General features: G+C 39.5%; 1 protein-coding gene across 1 annotated transcript in view; it reads left to right on the forward strand.

The window, feature by feature from the left end:
- sdk1b (sidekick cell adhesion molecule 1b) overlaps positions 1–26,471 on the forward strand; it is a 226,628-nt gene that overhangs the window by 82,458 nt on the left and 117,699 nt on the right. Inside the window, exon 6 of the mRNA XM_077604254.1 lies at positions 21,792–21,925. Coding sequence (XP_077460380.1) covers positions 21,792–21,925 — 134 coding nt within the window. The remainder of the gene's footprint in view (positions 1–21,791; positions 21,926–26,471) is intronic.

A 26,471-nucleotide genomic window follows, 5' to 3' on the forward strand; every position in this document is an offset into this window, starting at 1 on the left:
CAAATTGATTTCCAATTATAAGCACTCAACTGTAATCGAGATAATGTGCTAGCTTCGATCTACAATGTTTATGTAAATTGTAAAACAGCTATAGAACTCAGGGCTCAACACCGTCAAAACTTGCCAAACATTGCAAAGCGACATCCTTGACTGATGACTTACATCACAGTGTCTCCACTCAAAATCTAACCAAAAGAGTGGAAACAGGAGGAGATCAAATTCATATTCCCCCATTTTCATATTCCGTAATGGACAGATGTCTACAGAGTGTAAATTGAATGCAGGCTCTTCTTCATTATGTGTTTCTGAAACGGTTCTCTCACTAGACTAGCAGTTTTATTTGATGGAATATGAAATGTAGATTTTTCATACAATAGCTTGCCAGCGACATTGGGACTAGGGAGCTGCAATTAATGCCTCATATGTTGCTGGTGAAGCATTTGGTTTAGAAAAAAGAGATGGAGATGAATCATGTTCTCCACAACCAAAATGTCCTTGACAATATCCAGAACTCCTGAAGTGAATAACTGAGTGATGCCTACCTAAATAAACAGTCACAAAACAAAGGGAATACATAATCATCACATTGTAAATCCAAGTAGGCCACACTATTCGGATATCAATCTGTGTAGTTAGTCAGCCGTAATGATTCCGGATCAGTTTCATCTGTTGCTGAGTAAATGTTGTGTAAGAGATAATAAGGAGAGGCAGTTAAAAGGGCAAACTAGATGGCTTTCTCTCTAGTTTTTCTTTTCTTCCTTCCGTTGTCTTTGCCAATAGCAGTGACACATAGCAATATCAATAGTGTATGGGAGTTGCAGCTACTCCACACACCCATATTTAAATCACACTTACACCAGACACCAGAGTCGAACATTTTGATATTTAAAGAGCTTTTCAACTGCAAAGAAATTTAGGTTTTAATTTGAGTATGCAAATTACTGTACTCTATTTATTTTTAATCTGAGAGCATACTATATATGAGAAGCCTTCCACCTCGCACATTTGTCACGTCCGCCTAGAGTGCACCATTTTCGGTTCACTCTCACGCCGTTTCCCCATCGCGCTGGTGGCCGCTACCCTGATTGGGCCAGCTAGAGCATGATATCTTCAGGTTGGCTCTGCTAGACAATGTTTTAATCATCATGGAGATGCAGCTGCCTTCTGGCTAATGGAAGAGCAACTCTGTCACATCAAATCCAAAGTAAAATACGTACAGGATACAAGTGTATTTATGTTTTGGGGGATGTTTGAATTTCTGTGATTTCACTTTTCATAACATCAATTTCTTTTGTATCCTGAGACAAATTTTTCCCATTGAGGCGTTTCGTAACCTGAATATTTCATATGTAAAGGCATTCGTAAGTAGAGGTACCACTGTATTTACTTGTTGAGCAGTCAATTAAACCAGATAAATTGAATCCATTGTCCATTTATTTATCTGGCAAATCTTGTTTTGGTTTTGTAATCACTACAGCTGTGTGATGCTGGTAACATGTTTGAGCTCTGATGAGTTTGACACACGTCGCAATCTCATGTTCTTCTTCTAAAACAGTCTTTCCTGCTGCCTATTCAAGCATGAGAATAATCTGGACAGAAACTTTTATTTCTTCATCTTGAAATGAAAATCCCTGATTGGCTTGCCGCCCACATATGCACACAGACACTCACCCCACACCATTTGAAGACTTGTTCTTGGCATTTTCTTTGAACTTTCTTAAGATTAATTTGCACCTTTCTTAGCACCCCTCTTGTCTCAACCATACATATCCCCCGCCCCCCCATTCACATCTCAGCATTTCTACCCCCACATTATTCTTTGTGCCATCCCATTCCTTCATCTCACTGTCTCATTTACGATCATTAATGCATTCGAGGATGTACTTTTAAAGAACCCATACATGTTTGTTACTCACTCACGCATACAAACGCCCAAACACACCTACACAAGCACACAATGCAAATGTGTCTCCAAAGATCAATTTCACATATACACTACCTGGCCAAAAGCTCTCAATGTGTAGTCATGCAAAGACTTTAATCTTACTGACTGTCTGCAGTTCTGTATTTGTGTGCGTGTGCTTGAGTGAGGTTACGCTGGCTGGTCCTGCGGTCCGGTGAGATGAGGCCAGATGGCGCTTGGCGGTCGGCTATCTTGGCTGTGACCAAGCTGATGATGTCGTTTATGAAGTTTATTGATCTGTTTTGCGCTCCATCTCGCTGTCTTTTCAGCCTTTGCCAACAGCTTGTATTTTATCTCTACACTCAATTGTCTGCCCTCAATCTCACACTGCATACATAGACATGGGTTTACACATGACCATCAGTACACATGCTGTGTCTAAGTAGAAATATAATCTTGGAGGGGGACTAGTATAAGAATCCAAACCCATTTTGTTGATAGCAAAAGCTAAATGTTCTTATTCATTGAATGCAGACCCTGGAAGTTAAGAAATATTTTGCTCTCGTGCAATGTTCCCTCTAATTTTTCGTTGGTCTGAGCAGAAAGTCAACCTCCCTGAGCGCACTGAGTACCAGTGTGAGCGACATCATCGGTACTCGGATGATTCGCCTAAAGACGTTTCGCCGACGGACGTTTGACAGACGGGCAGGTCGCCGAATGAACGTTCGGCGGAACGTCCATTCGGCGACCTGTCCATTTTTCATGTAAAACATGCTGTAAAACACGAAAAATATAAGTGGACAGAGCTACTGCCACTTGCTGCCGCTTAAACGGCGCCATCATGGGGAAAGGGGTAAAAAAAAAAAAAAAAAAAAAAAAAAAAAAAAAAAAAAAAAAAAAAAAAAAAAAAAAAAAAAAAAACCGATTTTTTTTTTTTTTTTTTACTGCGCGCCATATGATTGCTGCTGCGCAGCAAGGACGAGAGTAGTGCGCAATTGCGCACGCGCGCAGCTTAGAGGGAACACTGCTCTCGTGAGTCCAACTTTAGTATAAGGCCCTTCTAAATATTTCCAAATTCATCAGCCCTCAACAATGGTTTGAATTTCCCCAATTCACCATTGAATCTTAGTCCTCCTCTTTACATATTGACTCCCAATCGACAGAATAATTTTTGCCACAGTTGCCTGGAGGCGATGAAAACAACTTTGGGATGATTCTCCCTACCGACCCACACTGATGCATATTTTAGCGGTGACTCCCGCAGACCTGGACAGTTTAGAGGGAGCTGCTGTCTTTAATTAGGTCTGAAGCCTGTGGCAGATGGACGTGAAGTGAATGTGATGAAAAGGCCTCAAAAAAACAGAGCAAGTAGGTCGAGAATTAGAGCCTTCCTCATGATTGATCAGTGAGTGATCTATGCAGCGGCATGGCAGGACATGACAGTGATTTCACCGCTACCTTTTCAGCCAGGAGGCCAGGCATATGTTGTATAACTCTGTGTCTCTGTTTTGACATTCATTTGTTTTAATTTGTCACACACCAGTTTAATAGGGGGGAGACAATTCATTATCCCGCTTTCATTACACACTAAAGGTCTGCACTTTGAACAGAATTATTTCTCTCGGTGTCTGAGCCTATGGAACAGGTGCAAGCGTGTGTGTATTGCTGGCAAGGTAAAATATGAAAATGGTGTAGCATGGAAAGAAATATCTGTGTAATCCAACCACATATCACAAATACAACAGATCATTTTTGCACCCATTCAATGTTGACAGTGCTCCTTTCTCATGACAGCCACATGGCCTAGGGTGGGAGTGAGTTTGTAGCAGTGCAAGGGGATCACAGTAGCTGTTGGTAGCAGAGCACTTGAAAACAGGAAATGAGTGTGGAGTTTACGAGTTTAAGCTCTTCTCAATCCTTTGTGTCTGGAACTTAATCTCTGGAGTCGTAGAGGCTTAGTGTATGTGACTCTCTTTCCAATGATATGATTTGATTACTTCAGAGATTACGGACACAAACTGAGCATTTTAAGGCGTTTGCTTGCGTAAAAATAGCCATATGTCAAATGTTTGCTTGCCCATGTTCTATTTACTTTTCATAAATCATGTTCTAATTTTTTTGGAAGTGTGCTAAAGCTAATTATTTATACTTGCATTAGGAAAATTGTCTGATGCTCAGACTCAATTGACAGCTCTTGTAAGGAATGTTTGACTTGGGTGAAATATCTGTGTTGCACTCAATCATGGTTGAAAGAGGGGCAGGTCCAAAGCAAACTACAAGTTCCTAATATCTCAAGAAACCACTGTAAAATAATAACCCTCCATTCATTCATTTATAATAATTCAGTCTAGTCACAAATAGCAGATAAGTGGAAGTAATTGATGCCCCCATAATGTAATGCTAATAATAACATATACCACAAACTGTCCTTTACTTACATTTTTTATTAAACCACAGATTTTGTAGGATCATACTAAATTTTGAGGCAATTCAAATAGAGGACATCAATGACTACTTGGTGGTCTTATACTTTACAGAAATAACACAAACAGGTGAAACAATGAAGAGTGTATAATATCAATTATAATGATGACTTTTTTTCTTTTTTATTCGGGGTTCCTGCTCCCTTCCAATGCCCACGTGCATTTGGGGTCCATTGAAGTCTGAAAATTTTCCATATGTGGAAATAGTATTCAATCTGTTTATCCTGTAATTGATGTTAGAACTTCTAATATTCCACAGATTTCGGAACATATCCTATCATGGAGTAATGATGTGTTGGATGCCTGTAAGTTTTACGCCAACATGTCCAAACTCATTTCCAAGGACTCCTAGTACTGCAAACACAATTCTGAGTGTACTCTGTCGCTGGTCAACAGTTAGCTTGGATAGGTTCCAGCAATGAGAGCAAGCAGAGCAAAAGTGGATGGATTTTTTTTTTATCTCCAAGCAAATATTCGGTACCCTTTTAGGGCATGATTTAAGGAAGAGTAAATATTTGGTGTACAGATAAAGATGCACTTTCCCTAATTTGACAATAACTAAATCTTAAATTTAGATGACAATTTTTTGGCCTACATAGGAAAGTGTAATCTATTAAGGCGCGAAACTTGGCACTCTTTCCAATTAAGATTTTTTTTGTCTTACTGCACTTCTGTGCTCCATTGAGTGCCAATCACATTTCCATCTGCATTTATGTAATTTTCACTTATTTAGATGTTTTATTCATCAATATTGGAGATGTTATCGTTTGATCAGTTTTTCACATTTTCCAAATCCGCCCATTTGGATCCATCTTTCATAAACTCGCTGGATTTATCTGACTCTCTCAATGTTTAGCCAAACAGAGAGCAACATTAATTTTTTGTTGAATATATTCTGCGGCATCAATGTCAGACTTGTATCTGCAAACCTATAGGCCTTCCATTATATGTTATTCTTCTTGTTTGTTTTTAACCGACTCCTGTGTTATGCATTTTAATATATTGAGTCCGATGCCAAATCAGTGTCTCAAAGCATTTGAAGTACATTTAAAAAGCTAATTTTACACTAATCACAAACACTAGTGTGTTGGGTTTTATGCCAGCTGTTTTTCAATTTTATTAATGTGTCTTACATTAGTTTCCCCAGAACAGCATCGTCTGGCATGTTTGGACAAAAGGCCATTGCAGTACATCTTCATTTGAGGGTCCTTTCCACTTGCCTGTTAATGTGGCATTTTAGCCAAATAAAATTATGAGAATTAAGGGTAAATGGAGACAGAGCACATACCAATTTGGCTTTGCTTCTGGTGTACTTTCTGCTGTCGTGTGGAAGTGATGGCTCCAATAAGACCTGTGAAAATCTTCAAATCTTCCAAAATATCTTGAATACAAGACATCTACGTAGTATATTCTTTATAAGGCATTGATTAAATGTCATTGAATACTCTGTAAAGTGAAGTCATTAGTTGCACATTTGAGTTAGCTTGGGTAGTCACTATTCTATTTTTAAGGTTGAAGCTCTTTCTGACTGCTAAACTTCTGTTTTCACTTTAGTGTTACGCTGATCCGAATATTGGTGCCACTGTTTTAGATACTGTATATAGATAGTGTAACCGATGTTAACATCCGTTTACATGTGACAAACTAAAACTAGCCTATAAACTCAAAGCCTATACTGTTGGAAGAAGCTCTTGCTGACTGAGCTGACTCCTGCTTTCATGGTACTGTTATAGTACTGATCAGCATAATTCTGCCCTTGCTTGAGTCATTATGGTTGGAAAACCATGCAAAAACTATGATTAATCAATCTGTTCTACACAGTTGTTAATTCATCGGATAAAACAACCATCCCAAACTAAATGATTTTTGGACGTCTTCCATCATTTTGATGATCTAATACTTTACCCTTACCACTTGCGTCACTCTTCTCTCCATTCTTTCACCATCCTCTTCTTTAATGTTGAATAACTCCCTACGCTCCTCTAATGTAGTGTCAAAGACCTGAATAAACACTTCATTGTAAACTTGCCCGTTTCCCCTTTTACTACCTCATCTTTCAAATAGATGTATTTTATCCACAGTTGCTCATTTATTCCCTGTTCAATTTGACCTCCAAATATCTGTTGAAAAATCCTCTTTATTTTGCAATATGACCTAAATACAGTTACCACCTTTAATTCTATTTATTACACATGCGATGACCTTTGGGATTGATTTATGCTTTTGGGGTTGTGGGAGTCATGCAGCTGAAACCAAGGATAAGAATAGTCAAAGACCAGTCAGTTGTGTTATATTTCTGGCCCCTAAAATTGTGCATTTTTTTGTATTTAGAATTTTTACCTGCAGCTGTCTTTGGTAGATTCTGCAAATATGCTGTATGCCAACAGATGGCCATTTTCAAAGCTCACCTTTGTGCATATATGATGTGTTCTTCACTAAGGCACCACAATCTCCACATTGTTTTTTTGCTAATCTTTGATTCTTTGTAGTTCCGCAGCGTACTACCAAGTTATAGCCCTTCCGTCTCTATAATTTCAGGGTCTTTAAAAGCCACCAATGACCCTATTGGATGACAAGGTGACATAATAGGCGAGCCATTAGCGCGAGTGGTTAGCGCATCGGCCTCACAGCTTTAGGGTCCTGGGTTCAATTCCAGGTCGGTCCTCCTGTGTGGAGTTTGCATGTTCTCCCCTGCGTGGGTTTTCTCTAGGCACTCCGGTTTTCTCCCACATTCCAAAACATGCATGGTAGGCTGATTGGACACTCTAAATTGCCCCTGGTATGGGTGTGAGTGTGCATGGTTGTCCGTCTCCTTGTGCCCTGCGATCGACTGGTCCCTTAATCAGCGTGTCCCCCGCCTTGGGAACCGGAGTCAGCTGGGATAGCCAGCTTTTTAAAATGTATAATGAAACACAAGCTAATAAGACCTTAAACAGTGAAAAGGGTTTACCTCAGTACCTCTCCAACAACCACATCACAGCCACTCATTCAAACTGGTAGAGTTATACTCAAAACGGGTTACTGCCCTCTTCCACTGACTAACAATGATTCATCTCTTTATAGCATTTTCTCAACAGCATTACGCCATCACTCATCATTGAGCACTAAGGATATCTGCTAACCTGTTTTTTTTCTTTTGGTCCAGTGACACACGGCCCCCATAGTGGCAGTGGACAGAGACAATTTGTTCAAAAACAGGGATGTGTTTATTAAGGGAAAGGCCTTTATCAAAGCTAATGTGGAGAGGAAATGCATGGACAGATGCCGTCTGAAAAGAAAATGGCTGAGAATAGTATACTCCTGGAAGGCTATGTAATGTGAGATCGTTTTAAAAACTGTTTTACAATGATACCATCTCTGAATTCAGATAATTACAGTATCTGTTTGATTCCCTTGATTGAAAATGGGACATGTATTAATGAGAGCTGCTTATTTCATCTGGGTTTGCTGCATGTAAACGGCACAGTCTGGACTTTTAAATCATTCACCAACACATTTTCTCTTTACTGAATGCCCACAAGTTTCCAATTTGCCTGGCCTAAATTGTGGATAGCTACACTTAATTAATACTTTCTGGGAGTGATTTATTCCATCCATACCTAATTTTTCATGCATTTTACAGTAAAATAACATCACTTGACTTGTTTAATTTTTAATATTACCACTGTTACTGCATGGTGGGTGTGGGAGGTGATATAGGGGAGGTGTGTTGGATTGTAATATGCGAGTGATGTGACAAAGCCAGGGAGGGAATAAGGGGTTGCTATGCTTGGATTAATTGCATTTTCTAGTAATATTATTCATTGTCTGCGGAGAGTGTAGCAGAATAGCACGATGGAGACAGCACTTTAGTGCCTGCTTTCACACAATGAATATTCATCCTTTACAATGCAGAAAACAATTTGTCGTTGCTCATTGCTGAGGCTCCTTCTTGGACCAGTCTTAGTTCATATTAAAACAAGGAGGTAAGCAACCACGTGAATAATATATACAATTATTTTCGTCAGACCGTATCCTGATTCATGAGCAGGAGCCTTGACTTTGGCCAAGTGGTGGTGCACACTCCTGATAGGCAGTCAGTCACAGGTTGCATTTAAACCAGCAGTACTATAACATTCACAGCCATAATTAATTACCTTTTAATTTGCTTGGTCAGATAGCAGGTAATACAGTATTCCCTCGATTTTCGTGGTTATTTTTTTCCATAACCACCCATATTAAGTGAATATATACTATAGAGTATATGTAACATTTAAATTTTTTAAAACTTCCCACACCTTTATTATTCCCTGTGCCACTGTGTAAACCTCCCATAAGTAATTAATGTACTGTACACTGTACATTACCCTTCCCAATGTATCCTACTGGTACTGGCTGAGGCCTACCGGGTAAATGTTTTGTAGGCTATTATTTACATGTTTTATATACTGTTTTTAACGTACTGTATAATGCAGTTCCTAACATATCCTAGTGGTACTATCTGAGGCATATAGGTACTGCACCATTTTGTGGGCCTAACGGTAAACGTTTTGCACTTTTCGTGGGGGCACTGTAGCGTATCCCAGCCAATAGTCAAAAAAAAGAAATATATATATATATATATATCTATATATATATCTATATATATATATATATATATATATATACACACATATACACACATATATACATATATATACATATATATATATATATATATATATATATATATATATATATATATATATATATATATATATATATATATATATATATATATATACATATATAGTTTATTCTGTAAGACAAAACATACTTTTAACGCAGTGGCTTACCTAGCATTGATGACATAGGTCAGTGCTTGAAACCACACCACAGACCACTGCAGGAGAAAATAACCACTCGGCTAAAAACCCAGCTTAGTTACCTAGCTGCTAGTGTTCTCTCTCGAAGGCATCAGGAGGAAGGTTTCCAAGGCATTTTTTGGTAGCTTGGTTCAATAGAATTGGAAGATCCAGAGCATTACTGTCCTGCATTACAGTGTGAATTGTTTTAAATAAAAGTGCTGGGCACCTACAATATTTACATTCATATTTAGTCAAAGAACAAATACATTGTCTACACTATTAGCCAAGAGTTAAGCCTGTAGCAAGGATTATAGAGTGTTGTTTTCAACACCTACTCTCATACATTTTGTAGTAAAGATGGGGTTAACACACCTAGGGCCCCCATTTGTCATTTGTTTAGATTTTTCTGAGCTGCTTTTGGCCATTGATTGCAGCGTCGATATGTGACTAATGTTCACGGACTTGTTTGTTTTCTGGTTATTGCAAGGTTATCTGATGTGTTTGTGACTAACCCGTGCTGAAAAGGAAAAAAATGCACTTGAGAATCATATTGTATTGGGAATCTGTTCACCCACGCTGCACACATCTGCCACAACAGAAGGCGACAGTGCGACAATATTTTTGGAAACTATCTACGCATGGGTCAGATTTGTATAAATTGTGAGGGTTCATAGCATTGGGAGTGTTTTAGACATCAAAATAAGCTGTTGTGATTCGTGTGAAGGAGGTTTTACATTTTTGTGATTTTGACAATTCATTCTTTCATTCATTTTCTGATCCACTTATCCTCACATGGGTCGCGGGGGGTGCTGCAGCCTATCACAGCTAACCAGGCAAATTTGGAAGAAAAGGTGGATTGAAAATTATTGTTCTTTTTCAAGCCGTTTCAGATGGTCGCTGTTGGTTAGTAGGTATGTGACTGGGCAAGTGTTAATCGTTGCCCATTGGTGAGTGGCTATGCGGGAATCACAGTTACTCTCATAATAAGGTGCGGTGTGACATCCATCACACAGTCACTAACTTGAAATATGCTCATTTGCGTCCCGGTGTGACCGATCAAAATTCATTTAAAATCAAATAGCAATCATCACATTGAAGATAAACATGAACCTGGTCACACTCATTTTAAGATTTCTACTGGCTGCCTGTGTGTTGTTGGCATGGAGTGGAGTGCTCTTCTACACTTGCTCACCCAACCAACACAGTAATAAATTTATCTGCTGCAGTATTTGATAGATGCATTGTGGATGACACGATTTCAGTCTGAATTATTTAGTTAAAATCTGATATCTGATGAATTCCTCACACTCATGTACCTGCAAAGCTGCTGTGTTCCAAATGTGATAATATTTACTGTCACAATGCGGCTGTGAGATAAAACTTTTTAAAAAGAAGAAGTGGTGATTCTCTGAGGCTGCACTTAATGACGCTCCCTGAAGACTGGAGCTTACTCTGTGTTGTGCGCTTAAGGGACCTTCTTCTGGAAGGCGGGCGGAAGAGTGGGAACAAAGAATTCCTTAAATACCATGAGACAGATGCGACAAACGTTTCCAAATTCTGTGAAACCTGAAAGTTTGAACAGTGTCTCTGTTCCACTACATGAGTTGAATATTAAATAATTTTCCCCAAGGAATTAAAAATTAAAAAAATAGGAATAATAGTTTTTCAGTCATACTGCATCGGAAACCTTTACTTTTTCGCCTTACTATCTCTATAACACCCGACAGACATACAAATGAAAAACATGTCAAAATCTTGTGATCTAGGCCATATTCCAACCTTCATATATTTGGTCAAACCAGCAAACCCTGGTTCAGAGCAAACAGCCAATTTGTGTCTGCACCGTGGTACAAATCAGTTCCAAAACCTTACACGTTTTTCCACATAACCTGCTTTTGTAGCCACAGGTAAAATATAAAATGTTGTCTGATTTGAATCACAGCTCCGCCCAGACCGGTTTGTTCAATGATTAAACAATATTTCCACATGTCTAAGGTGATTTTGAAGTCCTGGAACTGCTGCAAAAATTACAATGTGAAAAGATAGCACTAAACCAAAACGGGTTCATTGTATTTTGGTCTGGACCTAAGAAGGCAAACTATAGACGTTCCTGGTGTGAATAAAACCTGAACTAATCATAACAGTTTTATGACCCTTTTATCTAGGAATTCATTCCATTGCATTTGCATGCTCTAACTCACTTAAACCTTTCTGTCACTATAATGTTGTGAGTCACTGCCCACATCCTCACATGACTCTCATGCACAGTACCACTACAGAAATGGAAGGAATAAGACACATTTGAGTAATACTATGTAACCATTTATTTTCTGAACCGCTTATCCTCACAAGGGTTGGGGGGCTGCTGGAGCCTATCCCAGCTAACTGCGGCCACCAGGCGGCGGACACCCAACCATTCACGCTCACAGTCATACTTAGGGGAGTGTTCAACCAACCTACACTGCATGTTTTCGATGTGCAAGGAAACTGGAGTACCCTTATAAAAGCCACGCAAGCCCAGCGAAAACATGCAAACTCCACTCAGTTAGGACAAAGATGGGATCGAACCCACGATACCAGAACTGTGAGGCCGCTGTGCTAACCACTCATTCTCCGGACTGACTACGTAGTGAAACTTTTTTTTCTGTGGTTTGCGTCCAATCTGTGCTAGTTATGGTTAAGTCCCACTATGAATGGATAACTATTTCATTGTTGTCTTTGCCTGTAACAAGGACATTAACCTTGTTCATTAGCATTCATGTGGTAGTACACAACACACACCTCCAAACAGAACACTTTTTGACAGTAATAGGACCCCTGGCCCTGATATTAAAAATGCAGATGTGGAAAAACATGCTCATGCTAGGTGTTAACACATCGCTTTGACAATAGCATCCACTCATCCATGCTGGGACACACAACACATTAGTAGCCTCCTTTATGAATTATGCTAATGCATTTCATCCCTCTCTTTGAAGACTATGCATTTTGCTGCAATAGAGACTACTTCATTGTTCTCAAAACTTTGAAAGGTTTGCATACAAAGCATTCTCATAAAAATGAAAATGGTAAGTCAGTTGCACAAGCCATTATCTCTTAAACTGCCGGTGTCTGCATGTATTTAAGTGGAAGCCTGCTTTAATGATTTGGTGCTCCTCTACTATTGCCTGCCAGGGAGCAGCTGCTCTTGTCTGTGCCGATCACTCAATGTCCGTGAGAGAAATGCAGGCTTTTTCGCATGTCCGCTTTGTGTCACTGTCGGTAATTCATTCTTAGCATGCTTGTCGTCTTTCCCTCCTCTTGTTCTGCATTATCTTGTCTTTACTCATTTGATAGAGCTAAAGCAAATATTTAGCGAGTAGATCATCTTTTTAGAACACAAATATTCATAATGCAATCCAACATCTAAGCACAATACCCTTTACAAATACACATTAAGTACAATGACATCATGATAATGTTTTTTGGACATTATATGTTCCCTGAACGGCCCGGCAGCTGAGTAGTTAGCGTGTCAGCCTCACAGTGGGGCACCTGAATTCAAATCCAGGTCGGTCCACCTGTGTGGAGTTTGCATGTTCTCCCTGGGCCTGAGTGGGTTTTCTCGGGGTACTCCAGTTGCCTCCCACATTCTAAAGACAAGCATGGTAGGCTGATTGTACACTAAATCGCTCTAGGTATGAGTGTGAGCGTGAATGGTTGTTTGTCTGGTTGTGCCCTGCGATTGGCTGGCCACCAATTTAGAGTGCCCCCCGCCTCTGGCCCGAAGTCAGCTGGGATAGGCTCCAGCACCCCCCGTGACCCTTGTGAGGATAAAGCGGTTTAGAAAATGAGATGAGATGAAATGAGATAATGTCAAGCTAAACATTTATACATTGTAAAATGCTGCATCAATTATTAAAGGCTATTAAAAACAAAACAAAACACACACAAAAACACTTTCTCCATATACGTTTCAGTCTGCCTGCAGTAATTTTAATTAAAACCTTGGGCCTCAATAAATTTGATTTTATAATAAAATCATATTTGCTCGATAGTACATTCATTCAATAAATTTTAATTACACGTTACCTCTGAAAAACACTCGCAATAATAATGTCCTTTTATTAAATAAATCAAACTCAAAAGGCTCTACAGAAAATATGGATGCTGGACAAATACAACCTCACCCACCATTCTCTTGTAAATTCAGGAACAAATCCCTACCTACCCTACACCAAACACACACAGACAAATAAACACACACACAACATTCATCCAAAGATGTAATGTTCTCTTGGCAGTTAAGTAAATGAACTTGCTTGGCCATGACATGAGCTAATTCTTAAACCCACTGAAAGATATGCTCTCAAGTACCTCAGTGAGTGACGTGTTAATGCACCTTTGCTCTCCTTCTAAACAACCTCCCATATGGATCTGCATGTACAGTTTGCACTTAATGCAAGGCCACCCATGCTTTGAGGAAGGCCGTTAAAGTGCCCGTCAGGTAAAACAGAGGCTGTCAAAGTGTCACAGTGTGAATTCTACCGGACTTCTATTGATTTACTATCCCTTCCTTCTATTTGAGTGCCCTGTCAGCTCTTTTTGCTGATTCAAATTCTCTGGCAGGCTGACATGTTTGCTTCGGATAGTCCACATACTCTTACCCATCTTTGTTGACATCTGACGCAAAGGCACTCTGATTACGTTTTGTAGAGAGGATGAGATTTATTAGTCCCTACGAATATGACAAAATGTTTCATGAGATGAACTCTTATGCAGCAGGTGAGGGAATAATGATTAGGCCTCAGGGAGGAATGTCTGACTCTTAATGAAAATTTGAAAATGACTTGGTAAGACTAAAAGACCCATTTTCTTAATTTTCTTAATCTAATTTGGTAGTTTAGCCCCAAGGGCTCATCCGTTACGAGGATTCAATAGCCAGCTCAACACACACACAGCTATTTTCTTCTGTAGTGCAGTGACAGACTCACTTAGCAAAGTTGTTAAAGCTGGAAACACAGAGAGTTAGGGTTAATGACTTCTTGATTTGTTCTTACCTGTGAGCTAGGATTGGATAACAGTTAAACACGAGCCCACATATTTTAGTTTCCACAGTTACCAAGAAATTCAATAAAGTCAAAATAATTTAAATCAGACAACAGAAGTGCTATGAATAACTTTCAAGTATGCTTAAAATTTTGAGTTTGAGGTTTTTTTTCCACAGGGAAAAAAAGCTAAAATATTTATTGATTGAGTTTTAAGAACACAGATCAGTCAGCATGTTTTGTAAGCCTTGTATTAATTGTGTTCTCTCATACTATTCACAAGGATCACTTTTTAAAAGAAGTGGGTCTAACTGGAATAATAAATATAAGAGAAGACAGACATTCTGCGGAAGAGCGTCAAAAGATATCATTAGGTGAAATACAAATCAAAAGTATAAAGGACCTCTTTGATCTTACTTTAAGATTTGCAAGAAGCTATCAATTATAAAAAGTATACAATACTGCTTTTTAGAAATACTTATCGGAAGACGTCAAACCAAGCACTCATCCTAATAGTTCCGTCGGGAGTAACAAGTTGCGTTATAAAAAATCTCATGTGCATTTTATTTCATCACTACTACCGTACATTAAAAAATTGAATTTAGAATTTGAATTTAAAAAAACATCTGGAAATAAATCTGTCCTGTCACCATTGTTTTGCTGTTTTTACGAGTGGAAAAAGACAGCACTTGGCATTGAAGAGCACAGTGTGTGTACGCGTATCAGGAAGTTGTACCTGTGTGCTTTCTTTATGTCAGCCTTATCTCGCAGAGCCACGATGGCGAGGTCACCCTCTCTGTGGCGGCGTGGGGGTTTGAAGGAGCTCTAAAGGTGATTGAGGAAGAAAGGGGGTGATTTAAGCAGTGCATTAATTACAAGTCACAAAGCTGCAGAGTGTAGGGGTAGATGGCAATAAAATGTTTTCTGACTCAGTGAAGGGGGCTGTTAAAATATCCCACAAACACATCAGGGTTCATTACTGCTGTAACCTTTACCATATTTCTTTTTTTTTACTTCTTCTCTCTCCTCTTTATTGCTCTCATTTGCAGTCACATATATTGCCTATATTTCTAAGGCCAGGAAAAAAATGGGATTTATGAAGCAGAACTAAGACATAAACAGAGGGCTTGGATATATTAACATAAGAACCCACAGTGACACCAGTGTCACAAATACTCTAACCTCCTAAGACCCAGACTATGAAGCTGGGTCTGATACGCCACATGATCGGCCTTTCAGGAGACAAAGGGGCAGGGCTCTTATGGGGCGTAAATTTTCTTGAAATTTTGGATTTTTTAACAGACATAGCACTGATTCAAAGTAAACAAATCTGTTGAAAAATAGCCATGAATTACCCAGCTTTCAAATGCTTACAATTGGTCAATGTTAAGTGCGGACCTCTTCTTTTGAATTTTGATGATATTTTCAATTGACAACACCCCTCGTCCAAACGCATGAAATTGTATAAACATTCATACAACAAACCAACCAACTTTCCTTCTTTGTTATTCTTCATTTTGGAAAGTTTTTCCCAAATCCCCAAATGTACCTTCATTCGCTAGTTTAGGTATCGCCTATATGATTCTGCTCCTGTATTTGGTCAGCCTTGTCCACAATTTGGTGGGGTTACTCGTCGGCCAATAACAGCTCATCAATGCACGTTTTGCTGTTTCAACTAATGAACAAACAGTGGTGATGGGAAGACACTAAATAACAATAAATCTCGGGCTTCTTAACCTGATTGTGTAGCTCCATATTTCCGTATTAGCGAGTTCAACGATCATGCATGCTTCCGTGTTATCACTGTTAAAGCTCCCTACCCAAGTAGAGAGCCTCCACGCTTCTTAATAGATGCACAATTTTAATGCGTTGGCAGCCTGCTTCTATTATTTCTTTTCATTTGGATAAGCTCCAGCAGGCTCATTATTGCTATGTGACATTGTTTTGTGTCACTCTTTGGTTTAGTAGGAGAGTTGCGGAAATATAATTTTCTAAGTGCATTAATTTTGAACCAGCAGAAGACAGCATGGTCATGACTGACAGTTAGAGTAATTTATTGCCACTCTAGAAGGAGACTTTATTTTTCTTTGCACTGTAAAGCAGCACCAATGTTTTTCAAAAAAAAATCTTAATACATGTAAGTTCCTTGCTTCAAGATTTTTTGAATGATTTGGAAATTGACTGTTAAAGATTTTATCACAAATTTTGAACGTGTTTTTTCTTTTATAGTTATGTTTTACTCATCTTAAATCAAATTTTATGATTGAGTTAATTTGAGGAATAGTTTGCTGTGTTAGAATGTGATTTGATGTCAAATGTTTTTGGGAAACCTTGTAGTAATCTTGGTCATATTCAGGTATTGATTGCATCTGAATGCAACCTTCATCAGAATAATTAACTTGTTATATTAGCAGAAGGGCGGCCTGACAGCTGAGTGGTTAGCCCGTCGGCTTCACAGTGGGGGTCCTGTGTTCAAATCCAGGTTGGTCCACCTTTGTGGAGTTTGCATGTTCTCCCTGGGCTTGCGTGGGTTTTCTCCAGGTACTCCAGTTTCCTCCCACATTCCAAAGACATGCATGGTAGGCTGATTGGACACTATATTGCCCCTAGGTATGGGTGTGAGCGTGGATGGTTGTTTGTCTCCTTGGCTGGCCACCAATTCAGGGCGTCCCCCGCCTTGTGCCCGAAGGCAGCTGGGATCTGCACAGACGCTCCCCTACTTACGAACATGCGACTTACGAACAACGGTACATACGAACATGTCTGCAAATTGTGTTTATGTCGGAAAATGTTCATCAGTTCGATTTTGTATTGCATGCCTTTTTCCGAGTAGTACTTCTTTCCGCCGCTAATACCGACGCCTGGCGCTGTGAGAGCTCAGCTCACCCAGCATCTACCTTCTTCTGCACACTTCATTGCAATGCGGAAGTGCGTGAACGTATCTCCAGTGCGCAAAGAACCTTTTTCATTTGTATCATTAAATACCTCGTGCATCCATTATTCAATATGGTTGGTGAAAATTGAAAGGCTTCTATTGAGGGAGATGCAAGGAAGAGGCAAGCCATTTGATTTGAAATGAGTGGCAATAATAACAAAGCTTGATGCGCGTTGCACGGGAATACAACTTGAATCGTTCGAGCGTCAGTACCATTTATAAACATAAAGATCGAGCAGCAGGACCCAAATATTGAACGTTGCACAAAGTTTGCAAATCAATTGAATGATGCCATACATGCTACTGCATCATTTATGATGAAAAAAAGAAAACTGCAATCGTCATTAGATAGCTTCTTTCGGTCAGTTTCTAGTAAATCTCTCTCTCTCTCTCTAATGTATGTATACAGTACTGTATGTATTCTCTCCATTTTATTAAATGTTTTTTCAGTACAAACCAATGTGTGTTACTTATACAAGCCTTAAACATACAAATGCACTTATATAAACCTTCAATATACTTATATAGGCCTTAAATATAAATTATAATACAAAATATAGCACTGAGCAACTTACGAACAAATTCAACTTATGAACAATCGCTTGGAACCTAACTCGTTCGTAAGTAGGGGAGCGTCTGTATTCAAAATCTTCTAGCCAGATTTGAGTGAAGTTAGCCACAAAAAATAAATAAATAAAAGTCATGACGTAATTCATAGTTGGGGCAGCTCTTTGGACAAGTTGTTCGCACATCGGCCTCATACCTCTGAGATCGAGGGTTCGATTCCAGGTCGGTGCTCACTGTGTTGAATTTGCATGTTGTCCCCGGGCTTGTGTGGGTTTTCTCTGGGTACTCCGGTTTCCTCCCACATCCCGAAGACACGCATGGTAGGCTGTTTGGACACTGTAAATGGGTCCTAGGTATGAGTTTGATAATGAATGGTTGCCTACTTGTGCCCTGCGATTGGCTGCCCACCGATTCAGGGTGTACCCCGCCTGGTGCCCATAGTTGGCTGGGATGGGCTCCAGGATCCCCCACGACCCTTGTGAGGATAAGCGGTTCAAGAAATTAATGAATATTTCATGGATCAACTGATCATTTTCAAATCGTTGGGGTGGGAACTCAAATATTTGGTTGACATCGATCATCTTGTTCACCCTAAAAGTTGAATAAAAATATGTATTTTGTCGGTGCATTAGGGTTAGCCATTCCTCCCTTTTTACTGCCTGTGTATCTCACTTTCATTTTTTCCAATTTAACTTTTTCAAGCCACTATGTCTTTCCTGAAAAAACTTTTTCTTTTATTTATTTAGAGGCGCGTGTGTGAAAAGTCTTAAGGTTGGTGATCCATGTTCCTACAAGCAAACTTTCTACTGCACTTTCAATAGGCAGTGTGATACTTCTAAAAAGGACGCTGTTTGGTCGGCAGTTACTGTAGGCTTGTGGCAGTCAGCACTGAGGGAAGCTTTTTATGTCTCCAAAAAATCAGCAGTAGGCAAGTGGGCACACACCCATCGGACATAACTACGCACCTTCTCCCTTAGCACTGCCACGGCAGGCATCACTCAGAGCTCCTCAGTGCTGAGAGCAGTGAGCATTTGCATAGGTATGTTTTACAGTGCCTGCGAATGAATCCAGTGATTGCTTGTTAACGGTTCAACTTGGCTGAATGACAATATAAGGAATATGTTTGTGCTTGAATTTCAGACAAGCAGCTAATAGATATTTATGCAGAAACAAGCATCAGTGTGTTTCATCAATGACAACTGCTGCATTATATATACTGTTTCTGGACGATAAGTCGCACCAGCAAAAAAAATACATGATAAAATGGAAAAAATACATATGTTATACTCAAGTATTAGTCACTGTTTTGGGAGGGCATTTTTTATTTCTCTTATAAACCAAGAACAAACATACGTTAAAGTAACAATATTATAATGGAGAACAACAGGCTAAGCATCTGTTGAAAAAAAGTGTGATTTACAAAATATACGGTACCTACTGCGACACGTGCTTTTTACAACATTAACTTGCTTGCTACTCAAATTTACTTTGCCATTAAATTAAAATTGCAGTAGCATTCTGTAAAACCTGGAGATGTTTTAAAACGTCTGTTTTAATAGTTTATCAATTTCAGAATAAGACCAAACTATATCTTTTTGTCTGTCTCCCTCCTTCTCTTTCTATGTGCATGTATATATATGTAGATGTGTGTGTATGTGTGTATATATGTGTGTATATATGTGTGTGTGTGTATGTATGTATATATATATATATATATATATATATATATATATATATATATATATATATATATATATAAAACCTATTTTGTTATTTTTATTTTTTTCCTTCTAATAAATTGAAGTGTCCTCAATCTCTGCTGGTGAAGCTACTGTAGAAACATTGGCACATTTCATTTATTTTCTGCTGGTTTCCTCCCGATAAGAGTAGTCTATGCTTTTATTCGTTTATTTAATAAGAAATCAAGCCTCTGCCCTCTCAGTTTGAAACAAACGAGCAAAGCGAATCACTGCAAACATCAGCCTGTGTCATTGTCGGTAATTTCACGTGCAAATGGTACATTTAAATTGAAGAATGCAAATGAGAGAGGAAGAAAATGCACTGAAATAGAACATGTTCTTTTAAGCTCAACTAATTTGAAGACGTTAATGTTCTATCTTAATTGGTCTCACTGCTTTCTTAGAGCCCCACATAGAGTGCCTCTGTTTTTGAATATTAACTTCTTGTGTGTGAACTCTCTCAAACCCCCAGCCTTGCGCCTGATAGACAAGAGGAGAATATCACTGTCCGTGTCTATTAATCAGCATCTGCTGAAAAACAAATGTTGAACTGAAATATGGTGCTGGCCACTGCAATTAATGAGTTTAAAAGCTGCACGTTACATTATAGACCCCTTACAGAGAATTTAGAAATTATTTGGCTCGAGAGAACATGCAAGGTTAAAACAATGCCTTGCTCAAGTAGAATACTAGCCAACGTACGTGTTCAGCCTTTTACTCTTGTCTAACCCCTCCTGGGAAATCACGCAGAATAAAATTAGACCTGAGACATTCTGGATGCGAGTGTGTGTTGGTCTGAGTGTATGTCAAAAAGCTCTTGTTATACGATGGATGTGATCCCCTCAGCTCATCACTGCTCTTCGGCTTTCCCTTTTGGAGAATTTGAACATGGTTCACTTTCATCCACAAATTTACAAAAAACATTTCATTGGAAAAAAAGACATTTGAAGTACATTGATTCTATGATTTTATGAGGACATTGTCCTTTGCAGCTACAGGCATTTTTAATCCAGTATATGTTTATTCGAGTGATGGGGAAGGGACGTTGTGCAACATTGTAGTCAGTCTAAAACTCACATAATAGATTTAAGCTTCATAGTATTTTCACTTATGGTACAGCCTTAACACATATAGTCAGTTCAAGTATTTGAACACCCTGCTGTATTGCAAGTTCTGCCACCTAGGAATCATAGAGGGGTGTGAAATTTTCATCGTAGGTGCATGTCGACTGTCAGAGATATAACCTAAAACAAAAAATCCAAAATCCAAATGTACGATTTTTTTAAATGATTTATTTGTCTGATACAGCTGCAAATGAGTACTTGAACACCTATCTATGTATCAGCTAAAATTCTGAACCTTAAAAACCTGTTAGTCCGGCATTAAAAGTCCACCTTACTCCATGTATTATCCTAACTGAGATGCACCCGTTTGAGGTCGTTACATACACAAATATGGACAATTTTTTTCTGGAAGTACATATGTAGTTCCAGAGTACATATCTACATGCATACTTGTGATGTAGCAGTTGTTCATCTTATTCTATTTTGTATGGATGGTAGGGATGGAACGTCAGGCTCTGTCTGTCACTGATTCAGCAGAACCTAAATCAGGACAGAATTTGATAGATTCACTTCCCGTTATTAGTTCCAGACGATGCTTTGCGAGGCCACTTTAACCACTACTTCTTGGCATTGGAGCTATAATCACAGCGAGCAAACCAGCTATGCTACACCTTGACAAAGTACTGTGAGGAGATCACCAATGGGTTTATTCAATCTATCCAGTCCCCTTCACAAAGTGCTGAGGATTGTAACACACTCTTTACACCCTCTTTTAAAATTCATCAATCCCTTGCTGACAAAATAACCGAATTGCCCATGTAAGTATAAGTAATGGCTGACTATTATCCTAATTACATTTTAATTTTTTGTTAATTATCCTCTAGTGCGTCTTTCACATATTATATGCTCGAGCTTCTAAGCAAACGTTGAATACGCTAATTTGTGTTTTTTCCCCTTTCATTTAACTTTAAAAAAAATTGCCAAGCAATTTGTTGCTTGCATACCACCGCAAACTGTGCCTACAGAAAAAAATGTCTATAGACATTATAAGAAGTTTTACACATATCTTATCCTCCTTTATGTTCTATTTATGTGGCCTATTGTGGGTTTATTGTGTGAGGACTGCGGAACGAATCATAGAATTTATATATTTACAAAAAATGAAAGTTACGAAAAAAGTTCTAGAACTAATTAATTTCATAAGTAGAGGTAACTCTGTATATAACTTTCTTGTGTGCCTCTCACAGAATCATCACTTTGGATAATCAGCTAGTTGTCCTAGCAACTACGATAATGGATGCCGGACGTTACCATGTGGAAGCTGTGAATGAGATGACAGGCGATAACGTGACCAGTCCTGCCATCTACTTGAGCATTTCAGGTAAGGAAAAAATGAAATAATTAGAAACATGCTTCTTCAACACCCTGAACTGTTTGAAGTTTTTAGTCAGTTGTGTATTAGTCTATTGGGGGTATTTTTCTTAAATATCAAAAATAAAATAACTGAAAGTTGTAAGTGCTGTAACCTCCTTGAAGAAGGCCCAAAAAGATCGGCTGGCCGAATTAGAGTAATGCCATCAGGATGACAACCATGGGGATAAAGAACATTGTCTTACTTTGAGAAATCGGCATATCGCTTGCAGTTTTCAACAAATGGTCCCAGAGATTGATGACAACATGGTCATAGCCATTGAATTTCACAATCTTCTTCACGGTGTAATGTGCAATATATGTATAAAAAATGAAACAGCAGTCCCAACTCCCCATCACCATGTTTCTTTTGCACCGAAAAGCTCACCCAGAGGCTTCTGCTTCGCCTTGGACACCTCTCAGATCTGACAAAGAGGCATTAGCTAACGTGGAATAAAGCTCTGAATAACCTGTGCATGAAATCTTCATTTTCATCATCTTCACTTTACCTTCGTCGGACTGCACAGGTCTCTCATTTCATCCCATAAGTGTGGCTCCACCATACTTATGAGATGAAATTGGACTCGCAGGAACTTTTAGTGACATTCCCAGAATTATTCTAGCACTATGGTTTCCCCTAACATTCCTCTTTATCTCTGTGGGAGTGAGATGATAGACTACAATTTCTATCAACTCCTTCAGCTCAGGTGTTCACTGGAGAGCAAGAGAGGCAGCCCATTTCTGCCTCTGTCCCCTGTGGCTGTATAGACTTTTAATTAGATTTTCTTTACAGGGTTGTATCCTTTGGCATCATTTGTCACATAGAAACATTCAAACACACGCACGCGCAAATACACACTCACCCCCACACCCAGCACCTTGTTACAGCTGTCAGTATGAAGTGTTCCCCTGTGTGCTTTTTAAGAATTGGTAAGAGGGCGTAGTTAGACTTTACTGATAAGACTCGGATCGTAAAATGACTACTTTTGTGTGTATGTTTGTGGCGTTTTATCAGCTTCTGTTTTCCCACAGTAAACTTTCCTCTCAGAAGTAACCTTTTTTTCTATAAAACAAGCATGTTAGCTGTTGTCCTTATTAAGAATGAAAGAGAGAGAAAAACAGTTTGGAAGGTTTTTTTCTTTTTCCATAAAAGTTCACAGTTCTCGGTTGAGTGTTCGATCCCAGGTGGGCCCTCCTGTGTGGAGTTTGCCTGTTCTCCCCGGTCTTGCGTGGTGGGGTTTCTCTGGGTACTCTGGTTTCCTCCCACATGCCAAAAACATGCAGAGTAGGCTGATAGAACACTCTAAATTGTCACTAGATATGGGTGTGAGCGTGAATTTGTTGTCCGTCTTCTTGTGCCCTGCGTTTGGCTGGGCACCGATCCTGGTTCCTATAATTAGCTGGTATAGGCTCCAGCACCCCCCGCGCCCCGTGGTTCAAATGACTGAGTAAATTATATTCATTCAGTGCAATTAGTTCTAGGCATGGTGAAGCAGTGTAACTTCTACTAAAAAGGTATATTTACACCGACAATAGGCAGCAGAATATAAACCCCCTTTCTAAAGAGTTTATATAAAACTGAATTTCTGATGTTTTAGGTTTCTGGGGTGATTTTCAAATATACTGTACCTTTTCTGTAATTTTACAAAAGTAAGCACATACGTAATCGCTAATAATTTACGTTAAAACACGAGTGAAGTCATAAGAACAGCACATTCTTTCGAAGAAAAACACTTGCCTTTTTCTCTTAACAGGCAATAGTTATATTTCACATTTTAATAACATATTTAGAATAAAATACCTTATTGAAGAGAACATATCAATTTATCCCATGATATTCATCTGAAGCCCTCAATCTGTATGATGCATTTATAATAGAACAGTTCGCTATCGATTGGCTGTTTGCTGTTGTACTACGTATTCCCTTCAAAATATTCCGAAAATGATTCACACAAATGTCCTCACAATAGGATAACCCACGACCACTTGCCAACGAGAAATAGTCTTGTAGTACATTTTAGCGATCGCTCCGCTGCTCATAAAGACCGGCTCGCAACTCCCTCGTCGTAATGGCTCTGGTTGCAACCGCTTTGAACGGCGCCTATGAGAGAGAGTTGTGACCAGAAATATTACAAAGAGGGAATTGCGAGCCAGTGCCGATGATGTTCTTAGGAGCAGCGAACGAGAAGTAATATAATACTCCTTGTATTAGATAATAATAATAATAATAATAACAGGAAATGCAACAGCTGAGCTTACCCACGTATTGATTGTGGGTAGAGTTTTATTCTGAGAAAGAGTGCCATTGCCTGTCGGCGTTGTGTGCACGAGTACTTCATTACCCAGAAAGCCCTCTTTTTGCCCACGCATGCGCGTTGTGCGTTTCCTGGTCGATGCTTAGGAGAAACTCGTCTGAATTAATCGTTCAGTGCTCGTAGATATTGTTATACACGAAAGATATGCAAAAAAGGCTTGGTCGCATCACGAAATTTTGATCGCATGACGGGCGAATTATTCGATCGAAATTTCCGTCGTAAGACGAGAATATTGTGTGACGAGCGGTCGTATGACGAGGTACCACTGTACAGGACAAGCTGCCTGCCATTTCGAAATGTAGGCGCTTCGGAGAACAGTGTGAAAGGAAATGTTTAGGAGTGGGGGTTGTGAAAAAAAGGCATTTCATTCCCTTTCAAAGGAAGATGACAGGTTCATGAAAAGAAAAAAAACTACATCAAAAGCACAGTGCACCAGACACCACATGTAGGGACGCTGATGATGAGAACATGGTCCGAGAGGGAATCCATCATGAGGACCTGGGCAGTCCCAGGGACTATGATGCACAACACATCTGTACAACCTCCTGCCAGTGGTGGGGGGTTGGGTAGATGGAAGGCATTATATCCTAGGGCATGATTGTTAGTTAAGTGGGAATGTGTGAAAGTTCAGTCTGTGTGGTGGGGAGGAGAAGAGGAGTGGACAGGGTCTGAGCTGAGACGAGCTCCCTTCTAAGAAATGGGTTGCTAACGCCAAAGATAATAGTTTGGACGCAATATAATGCATTCTGGTTCCACATTGTCCAATTCAGTCAAATTATGTGCCTTTTCTGGCCTCTCTCATGCCAGGCTGCCCATCCTCATCGTGTAGTCATCCGTCCCATGTAGGAGGTCAAGCACCACAACCAGCTAGCAGTTGATCCCAGTAGCCTTGTCACTCGTCGCATCCCGCTTGCGGTTGATCCCAGTAGCCTGGTCAATCGCGGCATCCAGCTTGCGCTACAACTTCCCCATCTGGAGGCCAGCAGCCCTGGCAGAGCCAGCAACCAATTTTGGCAACTGATGCATTTCAAAGTGAGCCGCCAATGCCCCTCAGGGATAGTGGTAGGCCAGGGTTCCACCTAACTCCAATCAGCGTGAAACCCACCACCACAAGTCCCATCAGATAAGCATCTTCTACATCCTTGACATACAGATTTGCCAGGAACACAAACTACTAACCTCCCCAGGAATCCCTGTATATCTGGGTGGATGAGTTCCCCCAAGGCAAGCGAGCTTTCTTTCCCTCCTCTCCTTGTCGAGATAATTTGGTCGAGAATGCTAAAGGACCAGGTTACCAAATCCATATTTTTGAGTTCGAAGAGAGCAGCTTGTAAGAGAAAAGACAGAAATACTGACTGGCACGAGGCGGGCAGACCCTGAATTGGTGGCCAGCAAATCACAGGGCACGAGAAGACGGACAACCATTCACGCTCACACCCGTACATAGGGGCAATTTAGAGTGATCAATCAACCTTCTCTGCTTGTGTCTGCCAATGAGGTAATGCAGCTATCATAATCATTTTTTATTGGAACCAAATATTTTAATGTGTAAATCAGGCTTTTTAATGTGTGTATGTGTTTTGATTTAAACATTAAATAAGAATTTAGCAGGTTACTAATCTATATTGTTGTTAATACAACACACCTGTACTTTTGAGTTTTAAGCAGACATGGGCGGGACAGCAATGCAAGAAAAATCTTGAAAGTTTTTTTTTTGCCAAATATTCATGTAATGGTATGATTTCTGTGACAATTGAATGAAATCCCATTGCCTTTTCCACCTTCTCTTCGTTAATCAGCCGGCACATGCGATGTAAATTTAAGTTGTCTTCCAAGCTTTCTGTAGGAAAAAAAAAAAAAAATCTTTTCATAAAGGTGCCCGAATAAATTAACACCTATTTCCTAGTCTCCTTTTTCATACTTTGATTCTAACTTTGCACTCTGCAAAGAACAGAGGGAACATAAAATTATTGGAGGCAGGCACAAAAAGGAAATAATGAAGTTCGTCTTTGGGCACAGAATGAGAATATCTAATCAGGGCTGCAGCTGGACACTTCACAGTATTTTATCCTTTTTTTTTTCTTTCTATGCACAAGCAAACCATTAAATGTATGTTTGTGTGTATGCGGGTGAGCGAGAGAAATAGAGAGAAAGTGCGAGAGAGAGAGAGAGAGAGAGAGAGAGAGAGAGAGAGAGAGAGAG

This window comes from Stigmatopora argus, chromosome 7 (assembly GCF_051989625.1).
Source record: "Stigmatopora argus isolate UIUO_Sarg chromosome 7, RoL_Sarg_1.0, whole genome shotgun sequence".
NCBI lineage: Eukaryota > Metazoa > Chordata > Actinopteri > Syngnathiformes > Syngnathidae > Stigmatopora > Stigmatopora argus.